The sequence below is a fragment of the Mustela putorius genome, unplaced genomic scaffold (genome assembly GCF_011764305.1).
Source record: "Mustela putorius furo isolate JIRA1106 unplaced genomic scaffold, ASM1176430v1.1 tig00000083_pilon_pilon_pilon, whole genome shotgun sequence".
NCBI classification, from domain to species: domain Eukaryota; kingdom Metazoa; phylum Chordata; class Mammalia; order Carnivora; family Mustelidae; genus Mustela; species Mustela putorius.
In genome coordinates, this window is record NW_025421273.1 from 26,889,610 (window position 1) to 26,914,345 (window position 24,736).

General features: G+C 39.6%; 1 protein-coding gene across 4 annotated transcripts in view; it reads right to left on the reverse strand.

Moving 5' to 3' along the window:
• Positions 1-24,736, reverse strand: part of KCNIP4 (potassium voltage-gated channel interacting protein 4) — a 1,128,645-nt gene that overhangs the window by 217,562 nt on the left and 886,347 nt on the right. The window contains exon 1 of one of the 4 annotated variants that reach the window (XM_004762692.3): positions 5,609-6,551. The exons of the other annotated variants lie outside the window; for them this stretch is intronic. Coding sequence (XP_004762749.1) covers positions 5,609-5,720 — 112 coding nt within the window. The 5' untranslated portion in view covers positions 5,721-6,551. Of the gene's footprint in view, positions 1-5,608; positions 6,552-24,736 lie in introns of those variants that run through there. 4 annotated transcript variants of the gene reach the window in all.

The window sequence follows — 24,736 nt, forward strand, 5'->3', positions numbered from 1 at the left end:
CCTGGCATCAGGCTCTCTGCTCAGCAGGGAGCCTGCTTCCTCCTCTCTCTCCTCTTCCTCTCTGCCTCCTCTCTGCCTACTTATGATCTCTGTCTGTGAAATTAAAAAAAATAATAATAAAAAAATAAAAATAAATAAATTTAAGGCCTTTTTTCCCCCCCCCAGTTATAAAACTGAAAGGGCTACTTTCCCAGCCAAATCAAAGCACATGTAAGCTGGGCTTTTTCAGCTTACTGCTGGATATCTCATTTGGAATTATTTCTCATGGTCATGGGGTTCTAATGAACAGCTGCTCCAGATGCCTTTGGTATGTGGGTATCTTTACTCTGAAGTGGGATTTTGATCTGAAATCTCCCTCACAGAAAAAAAAAAAAAATCAAAACAAAACAAAACAAAACAAAAGCCAATGCAGCCAACTAATCAACAGTTTCCAGGCTACCATGGAAACTTGAAAGAGGCACTGGAGGCCCTCAATTATGCAACCTAAGAAGAAGTACACAGGCACTATTATTCTATAAGAGTAAATGGCACTCACACTGTAATGTTTTGAGTGTCTTCCTAGGGTAGATGGCATGGATAATTACATAATCAAGAAGAAAGAATAAAACTGTTTTAATTCCCTTTGACACTCTCTGTTGAATTCTGCATTGTGGACCATGTTCCTGTGTTGGCATATAGAATTACCTCACCCAGAGTCCTGCATATGGAAACTACATAAGTACCTTGCTGGCCTATGAAGATGATATACTTCTCTTTATCTATAAAAATCCAGCCTAAAAGTCAGCTCTTCCAGGGAGGCATCTCTGATCATTTCTAGCTCTTCCATTTGGACTTTATTACTTTCCATTCTTCTTCTGTATCTTGGACTTACTTATACTGATCTATCTACTGTAATGTAGTGCCTTTCTTTTATATTCCCCATCTACCTAAACAAGGGAGAGTTCTGTCAGGTTAGAGACTATCTTTAATTCATCTTTGTATCCTGGGCCTAGCAAAGTGCCTGGCATATTGCAGACAAGGGAGAAATATTTTCAAAGACAAGCCACTGCCAAAACACAAATGAGCAAAGTGATGCTCATTATTGATGGGCACATGGGAGTACATTATACCACTCTCTGTACTGTGCTTCATATGATTTTCCAAAATGAAATATTCAAAATAATTGAAGATCTTGCAAAATGTCAATATACCTATCCGAACTGTTAAGTTTCCACCGTAAATGGTGCTACCATATCTGTAACTACAACCTCTGTATGCTTTCCACTTCTTTTTTTTCTCTCAAGAAAGATATTTAAAACCTAACAATGTTGTCCTAAAATAAAATACAATTATGGTATCTTGGAACAAGTGCAGGCCAAAGGTATTATAGTAAACATGAATTTCTGGAAAAACTGGAAATTGACAGTTCACATTAAGTATTTTATTGAGAAGGGCAATCCATAGATTTTTGCCCCATTGTCTGTCACCTGAATTGTTCCAAGAGCATAACTAATATTTATCCTTCCATGATTTTACTACAGAATTCATCTTCACCTACTCCCAGATTGAACACCTAAAACAGTGGTCTGTCACATCGCTCACTTTTCCCCCCCAACTTGAAGATTTTGAATCAATAGTTCTTCACTGGTTGAAGAATAAGTAGATACTCTTAGCATTGAACTTCAAGCCATCTCTTCAGCTACATCTCCCATTTCAACGTTCTGACACCTATGTGTGTGAATGCCACTGCCCTTATCCATGAACTTAAGGGCACAACTCATGCTCTTTGCTTAGCCTAGAATGTTCTTCTTCCCTTCTCTAACTTGGGAAGTCCTTTTCATATTACGAAGTCCTGTATAACTGTTTCCTTCCAGAGTGTACCATTCCATCCATGCTTCTGCAGGCCATTTCTCTCTAATACCCAGCTTTGATATTCTTCTGTCTTGTGTGGTAAATTGTTTCCTTTCCTAGACTGTAAGTTCACCGAAGGTATGTTCCTTTAATGTTCATCTTGCACACCTCTCTACCGTCCAAGACTACCAGAGAACACTACATGCATTTAGAATTCAACAAGACATATATTATATGCTAAATGTATTAAATAATAAAATCCATTTCCTGAGTGTTCTTCATAGTTTTCTTTATTAATGAGTGGATATGTGTAAAACCTCAAATCATCATATTAAAATCCCTTTAGTCTTTTGAATCCTCTTTATAAATTGCTTTTGTTTCCTAAACCTTGAATTTCAACCAAAGGAGAATTGTATTTTCAAAATGAGGTTTTTTTTTTATCAATATCAGAATCTAATTTAAGTGGGAGCGGAAATGTTTCTCTTTATTCTTTTTTATCCGTGGCTAATTTTCATTAGCCATTGTAGATGATAATACTATGGTAACATTGCTTTACCCCAACAAAACCACAGATCCTCTCATTCAAATAGATTCAGAACTACTTTCTAAGTAAATCAATGTATAGCCATACTAGAGAAAATGCTCCATAGTTATACCAGCAAAGAATCATTGCCCCTGAGGATAGTATAAGAGTTCAGTGTGGCCTAAAAGAATCTCACGGCTCTGCTCTGAGCTTCATCTTCATTTCTCCACCCAAAAGAATGGTTAATTCCTTGGCCTTATTGTGGGCTATATTTTCTAGAGCAGTCAGTGCGAAGTTTGGCAGTCTACATTGGGATAGTCTTTTGGGGAATTTTTGCCCTCTGTAGGTAGAAAGGCTGAGGGATAATTTAATAGTTTGTGGCTTTCTCTGTATTTTGTGCCTTCTTCTTATTCCTCCACTTGACTGTTGGTCAGCTTCTTACTGGAAACTACCCACAGCCTGAGAATACACAGACAGGAGGCTTCTGCCATAGTTCTCATGGTCTTATTGAGTCTCACTGTTGGATTCTACCTGGAATAGGTATTTATAGCCATTAAGTGTACATCACAGAAAGTCAAAATGCAGTGCAGGTCTCAGAGATAAAGAAGCTCAGGAGACCACTTGGCTTGGCTACTTTTGTGCCAATTTGCCACCAGTCTATGATATAGTCAGTAGACTGGCTTAGCTCACTTACATGCCATGCTTGGATCCCACACTTGGGTTGGAGTCAACACCTTGTAGAAATTGTGTGGTTATAGTGTAATCTTTCCTATGGATGTATTTCCTCCCAGAAATCTCTCAGAGTGTTAGTGGACTGTTTAGGACAAGATATCAGAATTCAGGACATTTCCCACATAGATTTTCATTCACTCTCTTTTCCAATACTAGAGAAAAGAAGTAAGTAGAAAGTGTGGTATGGTAGAAAAACTATAACCATATGCTGCTTAGCAGTCTTTGGTTTTGGTCCTGTCTTTCCTCCAGTTGGTTTTGCCTCTGGTAGATCAGTTAACCTCTTTGGTTTGTAGCTGTTTCCTATGTAAAATGAAAGAGTTGAACTAGATCAGCATTTTCTAATATGTACTTCAGAACAAAAAATGATAGACTTGTCAAGTAAAATGGGTTATTCCTCATGTATGGTGGTACCAGCATCTTTGAATTTAAGCACGATGGTGACTTTTATATTGAGCCCAAATTGCTCCCAGCTTATTGGACATTTTACATAATAGCTATAAAAGTGTAGGCGCATCATCTATATTTGTGTGTTTGCAAAGAAATATCAAATCTTTTATGGAAATGGATATTAGTTGAAAATGAATATGGATATCTACCCCAAAAAAGACATTTCAGACTAGCACAAAAATCTGTGATTGTAGTTGAGGGAGTCAGGTTTACAATTCTACTTTTCAAATTGTTGGAACTCAAATTTGAAGTTTTCATGTGAAAATCTTCAACTTTAAGTGACATAAAATAGAAGTTAAGAAGAAAAGCGGAGTCATTTGCAGGGGTCTTAAACCTTAAATGCATTCATTATCAACATGGGCAATAAAAGAATAAAAGTGCTACCTTATAGCACTGGGAAGGTTGACTTCCTCAGTACCCCCATGGCTGTTGTCATTTAGCAAATATTTCACCTGGCTATGAGACCAAGCCCTCTGGAGTATTATCCATTAAATTTGGGGGCTATTGCTCAGCCAAGTTCAGAAAACAAAAACTAATATGGTGACAAAATTTAACAAACGGAAACTATTCCCATTACAGAAATTGAAATGATCTTATCTGCATTTTATTACAATACCACAATGCACAGGTTGCTCTGTAGCACTTGAAGAAGTTTGCTGGTGCATTGTTTTCCTTCCAGAGGTTAAATAAAATCACTGTGTAATATGAGAAAAGGAAGAAACTAATTTCTGAGGTTTTACTTAATCCCATGATGACATTGTTCTCTTGTGTGCCTAAGCAGAGCTTGTCACAGAGTGAGAATATTTACAAGAAGATATGAAAATTACGTGGGAACTTGTGTTTTTACAGAGGTCTAAATAGTTAGAACCTAACAAACTCACTTTGTTAAAAAAAAAAAAAAACTTCCTAAAGATAAGATACATTGACCATTATAACATATTAACAGAAACAACCTGTATACCGGATGTAGTTTGGGATGATGTTGTTGTAGCCATCAGGTGTAAGCTCCTGCAGTTAGAAAGATGAGAAGCATGGCAGGCTTAAATATTTCCATCATCTTCCAACATTACACACAACATGAGAAGTGAACAATCATAAAAAACTCGGCAATAAAAGATCCTTCCCATATCTGGAAGGAATATTAACAAGTGTCTTAGGAACTACTTTCTTTTGCTTGGGAAGATAGGAGAGCTTAGATGTAGAATTGACCTTGGATGCCGAGGTTTAAATAATTCAAAGTATCTTATTTCAGTAGAAAAATTATTTCATGAAAAAAAAAGTGCATATATATGGTATATATGTTTCTATATTCACACATACACACATCTATTCAAATTATTAAAGCAAAGTCAGTCAACATTTTTACCCCACCTTTAATAAGGTGGAGTAAATCCCCACCTTATTTTATTAATAAAATTGATTTGAGTAGTAAAATTTATATTAGATGGATAAAATATTTGTTGATAGCAACAGTGATGCCCTGTGCATATGGGTTCCCACTCAAGAGATGAGCAAAGTGGCTCATTGGGAAATGTAAATGAAACACTTTTGCAAATTAAGTGCTCAAGAACATTTTTGCCAAACACCCATTAACTCAATTTTAACTGAACAGCCTACCCATTTTACATCATAATCAACAACCCAACTCCACCCCCACACCTCCTACTTAATGAGGCACATACAGATATTTCCCTCATAAATCAGGGTACTCCTCCAGAGAATAAAATTCCTAATGACATTAAGGCGTGGTAGCCATCATGAACTTGACAACCAAAAAACAACCTGTATTACCACCCCATAGTAGAGAGTCTTAACTTCGCACCTTGGAAATATATTTAACCCACAATATCACCCTACACTCAAGAGCTTTCAAAGAGAAAGAAGTATCCCTTCCCTCCCAGTGTCAAATATCTGGGTAAACAGACATGAACTGTCCAGTGCTAGGCTGCTCCACGGCAAACATGCATATTTTAAAACTTTTACTTTGGGTATCAAGCCTCCTCAACTTCTGCAGTTTCTGTATCCAGTTCCGAACCAGACCTGACCAACCGCACAGAGTGGGAGCGACCACTTTACCTTCCGAAAAATCAATCAGTCCCAGCAAATGAAGCAGCTTCAGAGATGCACATATAATCACAACAATACCCACTGTTTGCAGTCCTTCCGACTCCCACTCGAGAGTCAACATCTTTCCAGCTGGCAGGGCATCCCAGCCTCCGGACCCCTTTGGAGCGGAGGGAGTTAATTAGAGAATCCGAGCAGTCTCTGGCTTGGAACAAAGAGTCGCGAGGGGGAAAAGTGAGCAGCTCCTCGCAGACGCACCGGGCGGAGCAGCGGCCCCCCGGGGTGAGGACCGACCGGGGCTGGAGTCCAGCCTCTCATGCTGATGCCGGCATTTCCTAGCGGGGTCCCCCAACCAAAGCGCGCCTGCCTCAGGGCTCTGCGCTGCCGCCAGCGGGTACTTGGACTTAGAGCTGTGAGGGGAGCATCTGTTGGAGAGCGGGAGACTTTGCTCTGTCGGTGGAGAGGAGGGACACTCCCAGGAAACTTGCCCTGGAGAGCACGGCGGCGCTCCACGCGCTGACGACGCGGCGCGGGCTGAGCAGGCTGGCTGCGCGCTAGTTTGCTGCCTGGGAAGCCAGCGAATGCCCCCTTTTTGCCCAAGCAGCGGCTCTCTCCTCCCAGAGCTCGCGCCGCCAGACAGCTCAGCCCCCTCTCGGGATGCTAGGGCAGAATCGGCGGTCGTGGCTGCTGCCTGGAGCCTTTGTCAGAAAGCTCCCGTGGAAGCCCGTGGGTAGTTTTTCTGGGGAGAAAAGTGCAGGAGCAAAAGAACCACGACTGCCTTTGTCACCAGGAGCATCCAAGCTGCTTCCCACCTGCCACGCCACTGGGGCTGTCTGGTCCCCTCGGACACAATGAGAACATTATTAGGAAGATGGATTTGGTCCTTGTATTTTACAAACAGGAATGGTTGGAGAGCAGCGCAGAGCAGGGCCTTGTAAGAACACTGATGTTCAGTAACTGCCCCCCGGAGGGGGGATCACACGATCCTCCTTTCAACTCTTGATTCAGCCTCTCTCAAAGCCAAGTTTCACAAACTTGCCTGATGATAAAAATCACACAAGATGCTTGTTAAAAATATTCTCTTGTGGAAAGCCTGATTCAGAGGATCCTGGAGTTTGTATTGCATTCTTTTAAAAAAGATTTTATTGATTTATTTGAGAGAGAGAGAGTGGGATGAGGGGCTAAGGGAGAAGCCGACTCTCCCGCTGAGCAAGGAGCCCAGTATGAGTCATGGGACTCCCGGATCATGACCCCAGCCAAAGGCAGCCGCTTAACTGACTGAGCCACCCAAGGGCCCTTGGAGTTTGTATTCTTCTTCTTCTTCTTCTTTTTTTTTTTTTTTTAAAGATTTTTATTTATTTATTTGACAGATGGAGATCACAGAGAAGCAGGCAGAGAGGGAGGAGGAAGCAGGCTCCCCGCTGAGCAGAGAGCCCGATGCAGGGCTAGATCCCAGGATCCTGGGATCATGACCCAAGGCAAAGGCAGAGGCCTCAACCCACTGAGCCAAGCTAGATGGTTCTTATCAGGGAAGCAGGGGTCATGATGTCTTGAAGGATCCCACGGGGTATATTATTCCAAACCACACCAAACATCCCAGCCAGCTTTGTGGGAATGGTCGTAGACTCTGGTCTACACCAGAAACACACTGGCTTAAACACTCTCGTTTTTTTCTTTTTCTTTTTCTTTCTTTCTTTTTTTTCTTTTTTTTTTTTTTTCACTCCGCTAAAGCCAACCCCAGCCCTTGGAACTCACTACAAAACCAGGGTTTATGAATAATATCTTGGACTTTGGGGGGCATTTCCTTGTTCTGTTACTTTCTTGTGTGATTTTCCGCAAGTAGCTTAGGCTCTCTGAAAACAGGTCATTTTCTGCGAAGTTGAGATTATAATACTTTGTTTAAAGTACTCTGTTTAAAGAGAAATGTGAGAATTAAGTGTGGTTGTAATAATGGTTACCATTTACCAAGCATTTAGTATGTGCTGATCAATAGTATAGGGATTTATCAACAATGAACTCCTCCCCACAATTCTGTGTGGTGCGTTTTATAATCATCTTCATTTTATAGGCAAGGAAACTGAAGCTTAAAGTGGTTAACTTACTTGTCAAAGCAGTGGTGGGCACAGTACTTGGTAGGCAATAGGCATTCATTAGTTTGTTTATTTCTTAACATTTGTTAACCTGCTACAACGAGCTCTGAACAGTACTTGAATGATAAAGTCCCACCTTATCTCGTGGGGGCATATGGTATAATAAAGGAGGTATGAAATTGAAAGTGACTGAGAAATGCACTAGCACTTGAAAAGATCTCTCTATGAAGTACAGTGGGGGCACAAGAATGAAAATCCAACTCCACCTGGGGAAAGATGAGTGGTGGGAACGGGAAGGAGACTTTACAGAGGTGGTAATCATTGAAAATGGTAGCTTTCATTATTATTAGAAGTTATAAATAAGACAAAAACAGAGAGACAAACCATAAGAGACTCTGAATTATAGGAAACAAACTGAGGCTTGCTGGAGGGGAGGTGGGCAGGGGGCTGGGGTAAGGGTGATGGGCATGAAGGAGGTCACTTGATTTGATGAGCACTGGGTGTTATATGCAACTGATGAATCACAAAATTCTATCTCTGAAACTAATAATACAGTATATGTTAAATTGAATTTAAATTAAAAAATCGAGATAAATAAAAAAGAACTTATCTAACATACACAGGCTTTGGGGTACACAGGCTTGGACTGAATTCTGGTTCTGAATTGCTTGCTTGCTGTGTGATCTTGAGGAAACCACTCCATCTCTGTCAGTTTTCTAAGTGCAAGATGGGAGTGTGACTGCCCACTTCTCATCCTTACTGTGAGAGTTAAGTGTGGAGAGCTGAGCCCAGTGCCTACAAGACAGATGGCAGATGTGGGATTACAACAGCAGGGCCAACTCCTTAGAGGCTCTGCTGGGTCCAGGTGGATGAAGGGACCTTGCTCCTCCTTATCATCCTCTCTTCTAAGACGGGTTTCAGTCCTTCCCCCATGAAGACTTCCTGACCTACCAGGCTATTTTTCTCCTCTGGGCATCAGGAATACACTTAGACCACTAAGTTGGCTTTATAACAGTGCTTTTTGTTTTGGATTTTATGTCTTTGAGAAATATCTATCTATCTGCCCAACCACCAATCTATCTAAGCATGTTATTTTCAGTTTGTAAGCAAATCAGTGCAGGGGAAGCGGTTCTCGAAAGTTGATGGGTAAAGAGATGTTTTAAGTAACCATTCTCTGAAATTCCTGAGAGTATTTGATGAGAGGACATCAAAAAAATTTTTTAAAGAGTTGCAGAAATTAATTAGGTCAAGTTAACTCTGTCTGTTTTAACCCTATATGATTTCATATTAAAATAAAACACAGCTAAGAAGCTATAGGTGCAGATTTTTTCTAAATTTTTATTTATTTATAAATTTATTTTTAGATTTCATTTATTTATTTTGAGAGAGAGGGAAAGGGAGAGAGAGAATGAGCAGTTGGAGGGAGAGGAAGAAGCAGGGAGCCCGATTCAGGGCTCCATCTCAGGATCCTGACATCATGACCCGAGCCTGAGGTAGACACTTAACCTACCTAGCCTCACAGTTGCCCCTAGATGCTGAATTTAAACACTGCTTTGTCTGACTACCAAATTCATTACATTCCCTTTATATCCCTTAGCAAATTTTAGCAAATAGTTACCAATCGATCTCTTGATTTATATCCTTAAGCAAATAATTTTTGAGTTGTCACATCTCATTTTCCCGGAAAGAAATCTCCACCATCTTTGAAATTCACAGAAAGACCTAGGGATATAATTTTGTTAATCCCAGGCAAGACTTCACTTTAGGACAATGGCATTCCTATATAAGATCCATGAGATGAGAGTTTTGATGACCCAGCCAATCCTTATCTGTACTGGCTACCCTTACTAAGCTCTTCCTGTTAACTCCAGCTACAGCATATTCTGGCTCTTAAGAATGCCAGGGTCTCTTTCACCTACCACCCTCATGGCAGGATTTTGTAAACTAATAGTGTCATCCATGAGTTTCATGCATCATCTGACCAGTCTAGGGAAATGGGGGACACTTGAAGAAGAGTGTTTTTCTAGGGCCATCTTGGGAAAGAACAGTTGGCTATACATTATTAAAAAAAATAATAATTCCAGGTGATGGCTTTATTATTTTATTATAGTAGCTTATTAGCCCCGACCTAGTTTGTTATGTTAAAATATGCCTCTCTATCTCTAACTATTCTCAGGTTTGCCAATTCTTTATATTATAATGGATGTCCAGCAAAGGTCTGTCTTCTATACCAAAAAAAAAAGAATACCAAAGGAATAAACTAACAACTCTTGCTCACTTACTCTAAACTAGGCACATGTACTTAACATGTATAAACTCATTTAATCTTACCCTAAACTAATGAGAAAAGTGTTATTATCACCATTGCAAAAAATAAAAATAGATAAAACCAATGATCATCAAGATTATTTTTACAGTTACATTCAATAAGGGGCACAACCATGATTTATATCTGATTTACTCCATTATGGTGGCTGACAGTTATGTAGAAGGTCTAAGTGTCAGGTACTATGCTAAAATCTTCATGCTTATAACTAATTTAATTCTTTCATAATTCTATAAGATCTATATTATTTCTCTGGTTTTAAGGATAAAGTTGAAACTTTAAAAGATTAAGCAACTGGCCTGAAGTCTTATAGATAGGACTTGGCAGAGTTGGGCTTGAGCTTGGGTATCCTGGGTCCAAATTTTGCACACGGTGTCATTCACTACTGCATTCTGGGGCTTCCTGTACCTTGATGCATGGTTCTCTAACTGGGTTTCTGCTAAGGGGTTGTGCTGGGGAAATATTGCCAGAAACTCTTGGGAAAGTAAAAAAATAGACTTCAAAGAGGCATACCCAAGCCAATGACCCCTCCTGAAAAAGAGAGAGAGGGGGGAAGTAGAAGTCAGAGTAGACTTTCAATTTCCTTGCACTGACCCATTGCATTATTTTAAATAATCTCAAAAAGGATGATTTGCCTGAAACCCAAAATTAATCATGTCCCCCTCTTTGTTTTAGCTTCAGTTTGAAATTTAGCTTCAGTTTGAAATTTCACTAAGTGATGTTCCTTGGTTTTTAAGAAGTGTTCTTCATCCTATTGACATCATACAAATACCAAAATAAATATAGTGAAGTTGAGAAAAAAAAAATTTAATTAGATAGATTTATCTATCTACCTATTATCTCTCCAAAAATATAAATAGAATAGCAATGCATATAGGATATGCTAAGTCAAACTTAAATTTAAAATTATTAGTTTATATTTGTATAAACACTTAGAGTTCAAATAATCCAATCTTTTTATTTTAAGGAGGCTTATAAGTGAGGTACAGAAAGCAGAACTGGCTTGTTCATGTTCAAAAACATTGGAAAATGGACAAAATGAGCTTGACTCACCTAGCTTGTCATGATACTGAATTGTTAACTGGGATGAGCCATTGAGAAATTAGAAAGAAATCAACTTCTGAAAGAAAAATGTTCTACTCTCAGTAAATAGGAGGAAAGAGAAGCAAGACCTCCATGTGGTTGGCATCATCTAGAAGGTCCTACTGAAGAGAGAAGCCTAATTTAGGTTTTTGAAAACAAGTGAGGAGAGGAGGAATGATTTTCTAGGAACAGAAATGGGCACCCACTAGGGCAAAAGCTATGATGGTAGCGTAGCTCCATTGAGGCCTCTGAGGCAGGGAAGAAAAATGCAAGTGGAAAATTGTTGTAAGAGGCCTCTTAACATCTGCATAGAACAAGGAATGACGATAAGGTTGGTATGTGAAACTTAGTGTCTCTTTTACTTTTAAGATTTTTCTTACCAAATGATGAAAGCTATTCACCCTCAGTGAATTCTGTTCTGTCCCCACCCCAAAGGGTATCACGTCCATCTGTCTTGGGGCTTCTCAATTACTTGGAAAGATCCCTAAATATTCTCCAGATAAACTTTCCACTCAAACATGCCAGGACTCGACGCTGTTTCACTTAGTTGCAGGGTTCATTCTGAAAGCTTCCTAAACGTGTCTAGAATGGATTTCTTTAAAATATGTATACCTTCATCCATTAAACAATTAAGCATCCAACCTTCAGGCTTGAGGGCCTATCGAATCCATAAAGGAGGAGGGGCTATCTCCCACTTGAAAAACTGCCAACAATGTTGCACTAATGTATCTTAAAAATTATATTCATGTATCTTGTGATCCAAGTTTATGTTATATAATCTTCATATAAACAAATTAGAAGATTATTTGGAAATTTAACTGGGAAACGTTCTTGAGAATATAATCTTTCCCTGAGATTTATGACCTTTTTCCTGCTCTGATTTCCCTTTCCTAGGCCATCTGGACTAAACTGTGTGGGCTTCTGGGTTCACCCATTTAATCCAGCATACAACTTTGGCTGTCATGTCACTGATCTTTTTCTCTTTTCTCTCTAAAACAGTCTTTGCCATACACCACTATAATTGGCTGACTTGAGGGCAGTGATTTTCATGGATAATAATTATAATGATGATGATGATAATCCTTTGCTTTATTATGATATAATTAGGATTATAGTATTGAATCCCTCCTGTGTAACAGTGTACTATACACATTACATGAACTATCTCATTGAATCATCACAACACCTATTACAGATGAGGATGCTGGAATGCCAAACCTTAAGTAACTTGCCCAAGATTATGGAAAAAAAAAATCAGAATATGCCATTCCAAAATATGCCACCTTGGCGTAATGATTTTGTGGTGCTGAAGGCATTTGAGAATCACCAGATGCAAGAAGAGTTCTCAGTCCTCCTCTTATCTACCTAACTGTGGCATAAATTTCCCTTTGTGAAGCTACCCACTCCTTCTCCTATGCCAGGAATCAGAGAGCAACTCTTATCACTGGAGATGGAGAGTGAGCACAAAGATGAGCCTGCATAAACAAGCTTCACTAAAAGAAGCCTTATCTTCTTTAAGTTTCTCTCATATATTTCCTAGTCACTTCCCTGTGATCTATCATCCCTTGAAGCCCAAACTCCCTTTCTTTTGTTAAAATGGCACATAAGCCCTGGAATCTAATTACTTGTTTCTATGAGTTTCACTTCTTTTCTGTGAACTTCCATATATATAAAATAAAAATTGTATGCCTTTTCTCCTATTAATCTATCTTCTGTTAATCTAATTTGCAGGCCTCCAGAAACTGAACCTAAGAGGGTAGAGGAAATGTTTTTCCTCCCTGATAATTACTAGAAGTTAAGGAGCTGGGATTTAACCTCAGGATTTCTCACCCATGAGTCAGTGTTCTTATATCCTTGTGGTGCCTTTGTAAAGATCACTACGTTTTTATTTTGTTTTTATTGTGGCCTTATGAAACAAAGAGAAACAAGATTTAAAGTGCAAATGGCTTCCAGAAAGGTAGCACGTGCTGTGGCCCTTACCTCTTGTTGAAATGTAAATGTTTCACATCAAGCTCTTTCCTGGAAGCCAGATCAAGAAAGCGAAGAAAGGAGAAACAAGAGGAGGGAAGGGACTCAGAGGAGACAGGCAAAGGAACAGGAGAGAAGAGAGAAAGAAAATGAAGGGTGCTGAGGAAAGAGGCAAGCAATCCTCCATGGCAGCCCAGGTGACAGAGTCAAGAGTACACAGCTGAATGTAGCCTGTTTTCTACTTGTGAGATTCTCAGACTTGCAGGCAGATGAGAGTTAAATAGGAGTAAAGCAGACTATAGGAAAAGGTTGAGCAAGGGGTTATTTCGCCCTGAATTCGCCCTCCTTCCCTGGTCTGTCAAGCTCTGGAGCACTTAGCAATGTCAGCTATCTCTTTAGGTCTACCTTCTCAGCCTTAGCCTGGAAATTGAATAGGTAGCTTTTAAAGCATGAATACTAGTGATCTCCCTGGATATGGCATGAGCCATAGCTAGGTCACGAGGCCTTCAATATCTCTTCAAAGTCCTGTGATGCCTTCCCATTCACTTGTGGCAGGGCCCTGCTGCCCCAGATTGATTGCTTCATTGGCTTGGTTCTCTCTGTTCTTGGGCATGAGATTCCCATAGACTGACTAGGGTGTTCTCTGAGCTGCACTGGCTCATTTCCTGTCCTGCAGCAGCACTTTGGGAAAGAAAACCCAACAGGTTTGAACTGGAATGCATTTCAAATCTCCAGGGACAGTGAATAATTATCTTGAATATGCTTTGTTGTATAAAGAGTTGGAGGGATATCTGGAAAGAATTATTCGTAGAAGTCTCAATGTCCTTTTGTGAGAGCACTTCTAAATCAATTTTGATTCTTTGCTAGTTCATTCATCCTCTCATTCACATGTGTGCATGTATACACATATACATACACATGTGTGCACACAAACACATACATACACAAACACAAGATTGCCACCATTGTTTCTGTCACTTGCAAAGTCAGAACAGGGGAAGCCCTAGTGAATACAGAAGTCCCTTTTCCCTGAACTTAATGTGTGCGCATTCCTGCTGAGGATGAATAAACACATAGTAAATGTTCAGTGAATGCCTACAGAGTATATGTTTAGAATGTAAGGTATAGGTCATGGTAAGTATTTTTTCTCTAAATGCGAGTAGCTCTCTGAAAAGTGACTGGCCCAGGCTGGACAACTAGGATTTGTAGCCAAGTCTTTGGATTCTTAGTTCATTGTTTTTTCCATTGTAACATGGAATTAAGGCATCTACCTAATATCTAGGAAGGATAGAAGCAAGGAAGAACCATGCACTACAGAAGAGAAAGGTTTCTTCTAGTGAGAACAGAGAAATCCATAAGAAAGAGAAGACATGGTGAATTAGGCATGAAGATGAAGCCTAATATTATATATGTCCAGATTCTGTTCATGAGTGTTAACCTTTGCTAGTGTTTCCAAATCAGCTACATCTTAAGACTTGGTTCTGGCATCCACTACAAACAAGCAGACAGAGAAGCTGGGGGCTGTATCTGTGAATCTTTTTGGTGAAAGGAACTAAACTTCATTTGGAAAAAAAGAGAGGCAAAGGAAAAATGTTCTCCCTACCCGAGCTCCAAAATCAGAGGCTTGGAGAGCTGGAAAGGGAATCATTTCTCTTCTGAGAATTACATATTTCCCAGAACTTACATTTGGTCAGTGTTGTAGTTTGTCTCTGCTGGAGATTCCTTGTTTTCAATGACTACACTTAAATTATTGCAATGTTGAAATCAGTTAGTATCAGTTTCCTATTGCTGCTATAACAAATTACCACAAAGTTGATGGTTTAAAATAACACAAATTTATCTTCGTCCAACTGTGAATGTTAGAAGTCTGAAATGGGTCTCATTTGGCTAAAATCCAGGTGTTGGCAGGGTTGTCTTTCTTTAAAAGTCTCTAGGAAAGAAACTGTTGCCGGGCCTTGATCAGATTCTGGAAACTACTTACACACCTTGGCTGTGGTTACCTCCATCCTCAAAACCAGCAGTGGCCAGCTAAGTCTTTCCCTGGCAGTATCATTCTGAACTTGACTCTTCTGCATCTCTCTTTCGCTTATCTTGTGATTACATCAAGCCTGCCTGGATTATCCAGGATAACCTTCCTATTTTCAGGTCAGCAGAATAGCAATCTCAATTCCACCTGAAACTTTAATTATATTTTCCATGTAACCAGCATATCCATGGGGTCTTGATGATTAGGATGCAGACATCTTTGGAGGACCATTATTATGTCTACCTCACAGTTAATAATATGAATAACCTGTAAACACTGCTTTAAATAGGAAAAGAAAAGCTAACCCCTAAACTAAACCCCCACATTTAGACTCTACTTCATCAAAAACGAGTCACTTAAGATATGTGTATGAGCATGTGTGTGTATGTGTGTGTGTGTGTGTGTGTTTAATGTACAGAAAGAGAACCTTCTCTTTCAGAAGGAAAGAGCAGCTTTAATTAGCATTCTTATCTCTGAATTTCCAATTTTCACTAAGAAAGGACTCTGAAGAAATTTCAAAATGCTAAGAAAGAACACCAAACAATTGAGAAGATATAAGCTAATGCTCAGACTCAGGGACAGTCTATTTCATTTTAGTGGTCAAAAGCAGTTTGATGCAGAGCAGGTATATCCTGTAAGCCCAGAACTAACCTAGGAACTGCAGGAGATAGAACATCAGAAAAGAAAGAACTGGGATAGTGTTTTTCCTTTACAACACTTCCAAGAGCATCACAAAAGATAATGGAGGAGGAGGTGCTTTCTAAATTGTGGAAGAAACACTCGGGGAATGCTTTAATTAACTGGCCCAGATGCTCTACGATGGATTAGACTAGCACTGAACCAAAATCTTCAGCAACGAGGTATTCATTTTACTTCAAGCTGTCAGTCCTCTGGACACAAGTCACAGACCATGACTTTCTGAAAGACTATTCACTTCAATAACAAAACTATGACAAATGAGGAGTTTTCTCCTTTGAAGATCCATATGATGCTTCCTCCTCAAAACATTGCATGTAAATGGGCTGATATGTTACACATGTTCATTAAAATCACCATTCACACTGTCCAAACATCTACATCAATCCAGGATTTTGTTGTAATTTTATGCAGATATGTACTTTTGCAAACTTTGTTTCACTTATTCCTTATATCAGTCCATCTTAAAAATGAGAAAATTGAGGTTATAAGGAGTACTTCATCCACAGTCAAAAAGCAGCAGCAAAACTGGGTTTAAAATTATGCATTCTGGCTCCACACCTCATGTTGCATTTTTTTTCATCTCTAGCATTTACAGAATGATTTTTCCTGTGTTGGGTGCTGTGCTAAGTGCCTCATATTCACGATTTATAAAAGGAGGATAATAAAAGTGTGTACCTACTATTGCTGTCAGGGGCAATAAATAGATTAGTATATTGTACAGTTAAAGCATTCAGGGTATGGTAGACTACACAGCAAGAGCTCTATTTACAAAAGTAATCATAACTATTTCTTCACAAGCCAGCGCCAAGGCATTTCTATTGTTATGCCTCTTTGACAAAAGAAGAAACTGTGATTCAGAAGGGCTAAGACACTTGTTACAAACTGCTGTGTGACCAAGCAAGCCATGAGAACATGTTTTTAATCACACAAGTCAGCTCAGTCTGTCTGTCAGGGCTCAGTACTTTGAAACAGAGACCCTCCTGGTCACTCAATTAGTCCTGGATTTCCAAGGAAGGCAGAGCATAAAGTAACCAAGCTGCATAATTGATAATCGATCTGGAAAGATCCTCAGATTTCAGATGCTGGGCTCAGTCATCATTTCTTTATTTGAGAACTTTGGCTTTCAAATAATTTCCATCTCATTTCATTCATGCATTTATTCATTCATTCTTCAAAAAAGGCTGACATTGATTATGTGCCATGCAAAATATGCAAGGTACTGTGGGGGATGAATAGCTTGAAGAAACTTATCGTCTAGACGGGGAGGTAAGGAATGCACATAAATCACTAAATCCATGGAAGAAGATTAATGTCCATAAGAATGTGTTTCAAGAGTCCTGGGAATTCGAAAGAGGAAGGGAGTAGAGAAGTAGGAAGGTTGGGGTTCATCAGGGACTGCTTCCTGGAATCTGGTTGATTCATAATAGTTCAATCATTCCTTCAATGAATCAGTCAACATGCATTGAGTGTCCACTATGTACTAAAATATGCAAGACCTCTCAGTATAACCCAATCATTAACTTCTGTGGGTTCTAAAATATAACCTTTATAGTATTAATTCTCATCAAGTCTTCTAATATAGTCTTACACCCAAACCACCATGCAAGAAATACACAGCTGATTTCCTACTTTCACTTTTATACACTATTACACAGTAGTCAGATTAAAAAGTGTATTTTTCATATAACTCCCCTGTGATAGCCTTTCAATAGTTGTCCATTACATTGGGAATGACATTCCAATTCCTCACCATGCATTGGCCTCTCTTTGATCTCAACCAAGACCAATTTTATTCTCAACCCCCGCCCTCACACCCACAGCTCTTTCTTCATTTAGCCTTTCAGTTCTCTGACTAAACCAGGATTATCCCTGCCTAAGGCCTTTGTGCTTTTGATCCCTCTTTCCCTCATACCGGCCCCCCGCCCCACCACTTCTTATTTCTTGATCTTTCTCATCACTAAGTTCTAGTCTAAATGCTCTCTTTTCACAGTATTGTGGCACCTAGAAGACTGCTTGGCCATATAGGCTTTTCATAACTATCTGTTGACTAAGTAAGTGAATGAATGAATGACATCAAACAGGGTTCTTCCCCCATGCACTCAATCAAAGCTGGATGCACAGTCTCAGCAACGGTCATAATCAGAGATTAGAAGCTAGCTTCATTTTACAGTGCAGAGGTTTCAGGAGAGAATTCACCAGACTGGAAATGTGGGAGAGACCAGACTGTGAAGAGTTGCAAGAATCTCTGAGAGAGTTGAATGATGAAGATTTAATTAATGTTTCTGGATAGTGAAGTGGGATGCTCACAGCAGTGTCCTGTTTGTTTCAACTGGCAATAATAAAAACAAAAGCAACCACAGATGAAAGAAAGGAGGGGAAAAAAAAAAAAAACGGAGACAGGAAGACCAGGGAATGGGCTGCTGCAAAGGTCTGAGCCAGAGGTCACATCCCTGGGCAGAAAGAAGGAGAGATGAACGTAGCAGAACCAAGGGATGAAGAGACCAAGGAGAGGCATCAAAGGTGATCTAAACTGACTGTGAAACATGAAGGATTATTTGTCAACATTTCCATGACTCTAAATAGTCCAAGAATGAAAAAAAAAAGTGGTGGAAAAATATTGAAAAGATTCAAGGATAACTCATGAATTTGAAGGAAGAACTATACAACCAAGACATAGCTAAGGACAGAAAGAACATAGCTCGGGTGGGGGTGGGGCTACAGTAGTGGTTTGTGCATTTGTACTTGAACATGCTGTCCTTAACACGTCTTATCTCCAGACACTCTAAACCATGGAATCTATACATCTCCAAATTTCAAACTTCAAAAAGGGAGCCCCTGTTTGGTTCATCTTGAGTCAGGCAAATATCCCTGGATCAATTAGTTGTAACCAGGAAGTGGGCCATCTAGTGCAGAAAGACTCTGGAGACCCATTGTTGTGGTCTGGGGTCATTTTAGGGGAAAGGAAACTCATAAGGATCCAGACAGTCACTTCAACTCATCCTTAAGTGAAACTGGAAACAGGAACATGTAGGGAGGTGAAGATAATTAAAATTTCGATGGACCTGCATTTGAAAAGCCAGCAGGGAATCAAGTAGAGCTGCCAGGTTGATAACTTAAAATATGAAGCTATATTTTGGGAGAGAAGCCAGAGCAAGAGATAAATATTGGGGTTAATTCATATAAATGAGAGTTGAAGTGACAAGAGTGAATGAGATATTCAGGGAGGAAAGACATACAGAGAGACAAGAGCAAGGGGCCAACATTATAGCAACAAGAGGAGCCAAGAATGCCAGAGCAGAAGTGGTGAGAGAAATCTAAGCAGACCTTAGAAAGTAATATTTTTGTGGGAATCCAATGAAGAGAGCTTCAAGGAGATAATCGACCAGTGTGTTAAATGTAAAAACCCAGTCATTTTCTAAACTGAAGTGTTGTCCTAACACAGATTAATTTGAAACTGGTCAAAGTGCAAGTGTATATATATGTGGGAGGTGGGGAGGGGGTTTGTAGGTGTGTATATGTGCAGAGTACTAGAGTTCAGGGAGTGAAAGGGAAAAGATAAAGCTTAAGGATTTCCAGCTATGATTCTTACATTGTTCCATCTAAAACCAAGACAATTCTATAAGTATTATTGAGCATCCAATATGTGGATGTGCCCACATCAATATGTGCCCCCCATTGACACAGGGGATTATAATACATATAAGTGAGGTAGCCCCTGCTCTCTTAGAGCCTATAGTCCAATGGAGAATACAGAGAAATAAGCAGGCAGTTGTTAGACATTATGTTGAGAGCAATGGTCATTCATCACAGTAGCTCATTAGACAGATACTTGAATCTGGAGAGTTTTCCTAGAAAAAAAAAGAAAGAAAAAAAAGAAATCACCTGAGCTGAGATCTTCAGGATAACTGGAGGTCACAGAAAGATGAGGAAAATGCATGCATTACTGGTAGAGGGAACAGTCATTGCAGTGTCTCAGATGTGGGCAAGAACTCAATGCCCTGAGTGGGCTTGCTTAGACAGGGGCCACAGAGAGTACATAGATTGGATGGGGGAAAATTTAATTTCAAGACACAAGGCTGCTAAAGTAAGCAGGACCAAATCACAAGGACTCTTTAAGCATGCTAAGGGGATTTTTTTTTTTTAATCTTGAGAGCCCTGGGGGACCAATGAAAGATTATAAGCAGAGGCACATAATCAAATTTGTACTTTAGAAAGATCACTGGTGTTGTTCTGTACAGAATTGACTGGGAGGTAAGTGTGGCTAAACTACAGGCAAAGAAATTAATTAAGAGGCCGTTCCAAGTGAAAAAAATGAGTTAGGAATGTGGTGGATTAGCTGGAGAGATGTAGATGGAGGTGAGGAATAAAGAGGTGATGAATCTCCAGACATTGAGAACTGAATTAACCATGAGATTTCGAGACGGGGAGAGTCTTGGATGAGCACGTTTCCAGAAAACAAAAACAAAAACAAAAACCATTTACCCTCTCTAGTTGAAAGTTGGGACTAGTTGCAAAATCAGTCCTATTGGAAGGGACTAACACACTGGGGCATGCAAGTTTGAAATAAGAAACATAAAGTTGAGTGACGGTGCAACACACTAATTGGAGATAAGGTGAGAAAATTCATGTGCATCACAATTGGAAATTTACTAATAGAAACAACTTAATCTTCCATCCATCATCCATCTTCACCTTTGGAATGCTCTGTGATTACCAGGGAATGGACAGAAAGAGAATTGAGAATAACTGGCATGTGAACATTTGTTTGTGGCCATTTAAAATCACAGGCTTTTGTTGAGTGGGCTCGCCCCAACTCCACCTGTCTCAGAAAGGTGAATTCTCCAGGTAGGTATATGCTATCTATCCCCATAATGCCAATAGGCAGCTCTCCCGTTACCATACTAATCATCAGCAAATCCACTGAAGACTATCCAGAACTGGACCAATTTTTAGCACCTCACTGCCATCCCCTGATCCAAGCTACCATTCTCTCTCCTTTCTGATTTTTGTATGTAGGTCACCTCTCATAGTGTGCCCTTAATTTCTCCTGTTCGCCAGAGTGAGCCTTATGTTTTTTATTACTTTAGAGATTCATTTATTTTGAGAGAGAGAGAGAGAGAACAAGAGAAAAAGAGTGTGTGTGAGTGAGGGAAGGGACAGAAGGAGAGGGAGAAGGAAAGAGGCAGACTCTGCACTGAGAATAGAGCTCCAGGTGGGGCTTGATCTCACAACATTGAGATGATGACTTGAGCTGAAATCAAGAGTTGGGCGTGTAACCAACCGAGACACCCTGGCATCCCCAGAGTCAACTTTTTAAAACATGTAACAAATCATGTGACAACTCTGCTCAAAATCTTCCAATAGCTTTCATTTGTCTAAAAGTAAGAAGTAAAGACCCATGCAAAATGCAGAATGAATCTTTCATAATGTTCTGATCTCAACTCTCACTGTTTCACCCTTACTCACTCATTCCAGCCACACTGGTCTCCTCAGTGTGCTTTGGTCATCCTAAGCATGCTTCTGCCTCAGTGCCTTTGCACTTGAAGTTTCCTCTGCCTGGACCAACCTTCACTCAGATTTCTACATGACTTACTCCCTTGACAATGTCAGCTCACTATTCCACTATCACCTTACCTGCCTCTGAAGGTTGCCTTATCCAGAACTATATTTTCCACACTGCATTTCCCCTCAATTCTTCTAAACTCTTTTATTCTTCTTGGCAATTACTGCCATCATATAGACCCTGTATTTGCTTTATTTATGTAGTTTTCCCACTGGAATCTAAATGCCAGTAGACAGGTTTTTGTCCATTTCATTCACAATCCCCAGCACCTAGAGCAACACTTGACATGTACTATGTACTAGATAATGAGTTGATGAATATTTCTTGAATCATCTATCCAACACAACAAACATTCACTCATAAGTACACACACAATTTTCCCCTTAATTAACACTAATAGATATAATACATCACCCTTAAATATTTCATATTTAAATGTAACAAAACTGTGGATAGAGAAAAAAAAAATCCAGGTTTCCCCCAGGAGAAAAACCTAGGAAATTATTTCATAAATTGCTCATACAGAAATTGAAAATGTAACAAGTAACAAAAATTCAAAAAATATTTGAGTGATTAAAAAAAAAAAAAGTCACTAATCTGACTTTCAAGGCAGCTGAGTCCTGAAATGGAGAACTTATTTTATGTCTTTATTTATTTATTTTGAGTGCCAAAATAGATTCGGCTATAAAACTTTGGATTTTAATGGGGTGAGTAGAATTGTTCTGCATGATTGAGGAAGGTGAGGGATTTGAAGCCCCATTTCTCCCTCTGCTTCCTGTGTCCTCAGTGACCACAGTCATGTGGATAAAAACCACAGAACCACTGATGGGGAAAAAAACCATGGAAATGAAGAAACAGAACTCAGAGAAGGCATGCTCCTTCAAAAACTGTAATTTATTGACTGCCTACTTTGTTTAAGATACAGTAGCAGAGAGACTTCATGTACATTTTCTTGTTTACTTTCAGGAGGACTCTGTGAAGTGTATATTATCTGCTCTTAGCAGATAAGGGCCATGAGAGAAGTTTAAGTACTTCTGTTTTTGCACAGAATTTGTTGGTTCTGAGTTTGAACCTCATCTACCACAGAGCCCCTTTCTCCAAGAAATGCTCTTTGGAGCATTTCCTTTGAACCCGTCTTTCCTTCTTGCCACATAGCAGAAGGCATTTTTCCTTGGAAATTATTTTCACAAATGGTAATTTGGTTTCCAGGTAAGTTCATTAACATCTCCTGTAATGCAGAAGGCAGCCAAAAGATCATGATTGTTTCTATGGAAATAGGAGCCAGGAGTGTTCAACTGCCAACTTAACAAATGAACTTTGGGAATATAATCTGTTTCCATCTTCTCAGAGGAAATAAATAGGTGGCAATGTTCAATTCCTCACTGCATTCCATGTATCAACTTTCCAGATAGCATTTGGTCTTGTTGTATTTTCTCCCACCACCAAAGTACAAAAGCTGCAAGAATTTTTCTGCACAGAAGTAAGGGATGAGCACCAGAGCCAATTTCTCATCTCAGACACTACAGATTTCAATGTGCATCTGCAGGCTCCAAATATGACTATAAACATGTCAGCCAAAACAAACTGTAATTTTTATAAAATAAATCTGGGAAGCATGTTTTTCTGAAACCTAATGCTCTGTGTCTACGAGGGTAGTAGGAAGAGGCAAGAGTGGCAGAGTAGCCCAGCTTCTGAGATTTGGCAGTGCTGTTCCCCCCCACAAAACCTGGTAAGGAGTCATCAGGACATGTGGCCTCATCTTTCTCTCTTTGCCACTTCCTGAGAGTGAGGTGTTTTAGAAAGCCAAGGACTCCTCCTTGCCCATTCAAAATAGAGTTTTCGGGGCGCCTGGGTGGCTCAGTGGGTTAAGCCGCTGCCTTCGGCTCAGGTCATGATCTCAGGGTCCTGGGATCGAGTCCCACATCGGGCTCTCTGCTCAGCAGGGGGCCTGCTTCCCTTCCCCTCTCTGTGATCTCTTCCCTTAAAAAAAAAAAAAAAAAAACAAAAAAAACCCAGAGTTTTCTATTGCTGCGTTCCTCAAAGGACAGCAACAGCAATCCCTGGGAGCTTGTTAAAAAATGCACAATTTCTAGCCCATCCCAAGTCTACAGAATCAGAATTTCTGGGGTTAGATGTAGCCATCTGCATTACACAAGTTCTGGTGATGTTGATGCTGGCTAAAGTGTGAGATGCATAAGCTAAGGGGAAGGCTAGCCTTTGGCCTGGAGAATGCGGTTCAGGTCCCTGAAGCAACACTTGATAGAGAATTATTTTGGGATAAGTCATTGAGCCACTCTGGCTTTCTTTTTCCTTATCTGTAAAGGAGGTGAACTAATATCCTTGAATTACTTCTGAATAAAATATTAGAGTACCTTAAGACTGATGAATCACTGACCTTTACCTCTGAAACCAATGATATATGTTCATTGAATTTAAATGACAATAAAAAATTTAAAAAGAAAGAAAAAAATACTAGAACACCTTATGGCTAGCTGATGTTGGTATAAATGACACCTACATAATAAAAGATTTGGCAATCAATCGACACTTGCCTGGTCTTCTCTATTCTAGCTAGTATAATGACAAGAATCATATTCATCATCATTACACAAATAATAGAAATATCTTTGGGCCTCCTGTGTGCCATATACTTTCTCTGGAGTCTGATGTTTGTTTTAAATATGTCCTCTGACAGTGTTATTTTGATTTTGGTACTAACGAAAACTAAAGAGGTCATATAACTTCCTCAAGGTTACAGAAAAAAGTAAATGATAGTGTCAGAATTGGAATTCAGATCTGATTTTGAAAATCCATGCTCCTTCCTTTCTGCCAACAGCTCTCTTTCCAGAACTGGGATCTTTTAAGGAAAACCAAAAAACCACCACTGCAGTCCACAAGATGGGGCTAGGCAGACTGGACAATTTGTTTAAGTATATAAAGCAAGTACTTTGAATATATTTAACATACATATTGACTTCATATAAAAGCCACTTTACCTGAGAGTGATCAATAAATGAAGCTTGTAGTTGTACTAAACTGTTGCTTTATTGACAACTTTGAGATGCCTTGTCCCTGGTGAGAAGATGCAGAAAATGGAAGGTGGAGAGAACTTTGGAAAGCTTCTAGCTTAAAAAGCATTATAAGCAAAAGGGAGTTTAGAACCAGAGCAGCAAGTGATTTGTCCAAGATCACATAGCTGGTTGGTAGCAGGGATCTGACCAGAGTGCATCTAATGGCCCACCTGAGTTGGTATTATTGCTGATATGGTTTTATTAAATCAAACTGCATATTCCTTTTTATAGAGTAGGCACAAATCCATACATTCATGTTCAAGAGAGATTTAAAAGAAAGATTAACCTGTGGTACAAGAGAATCCTAAATGGTA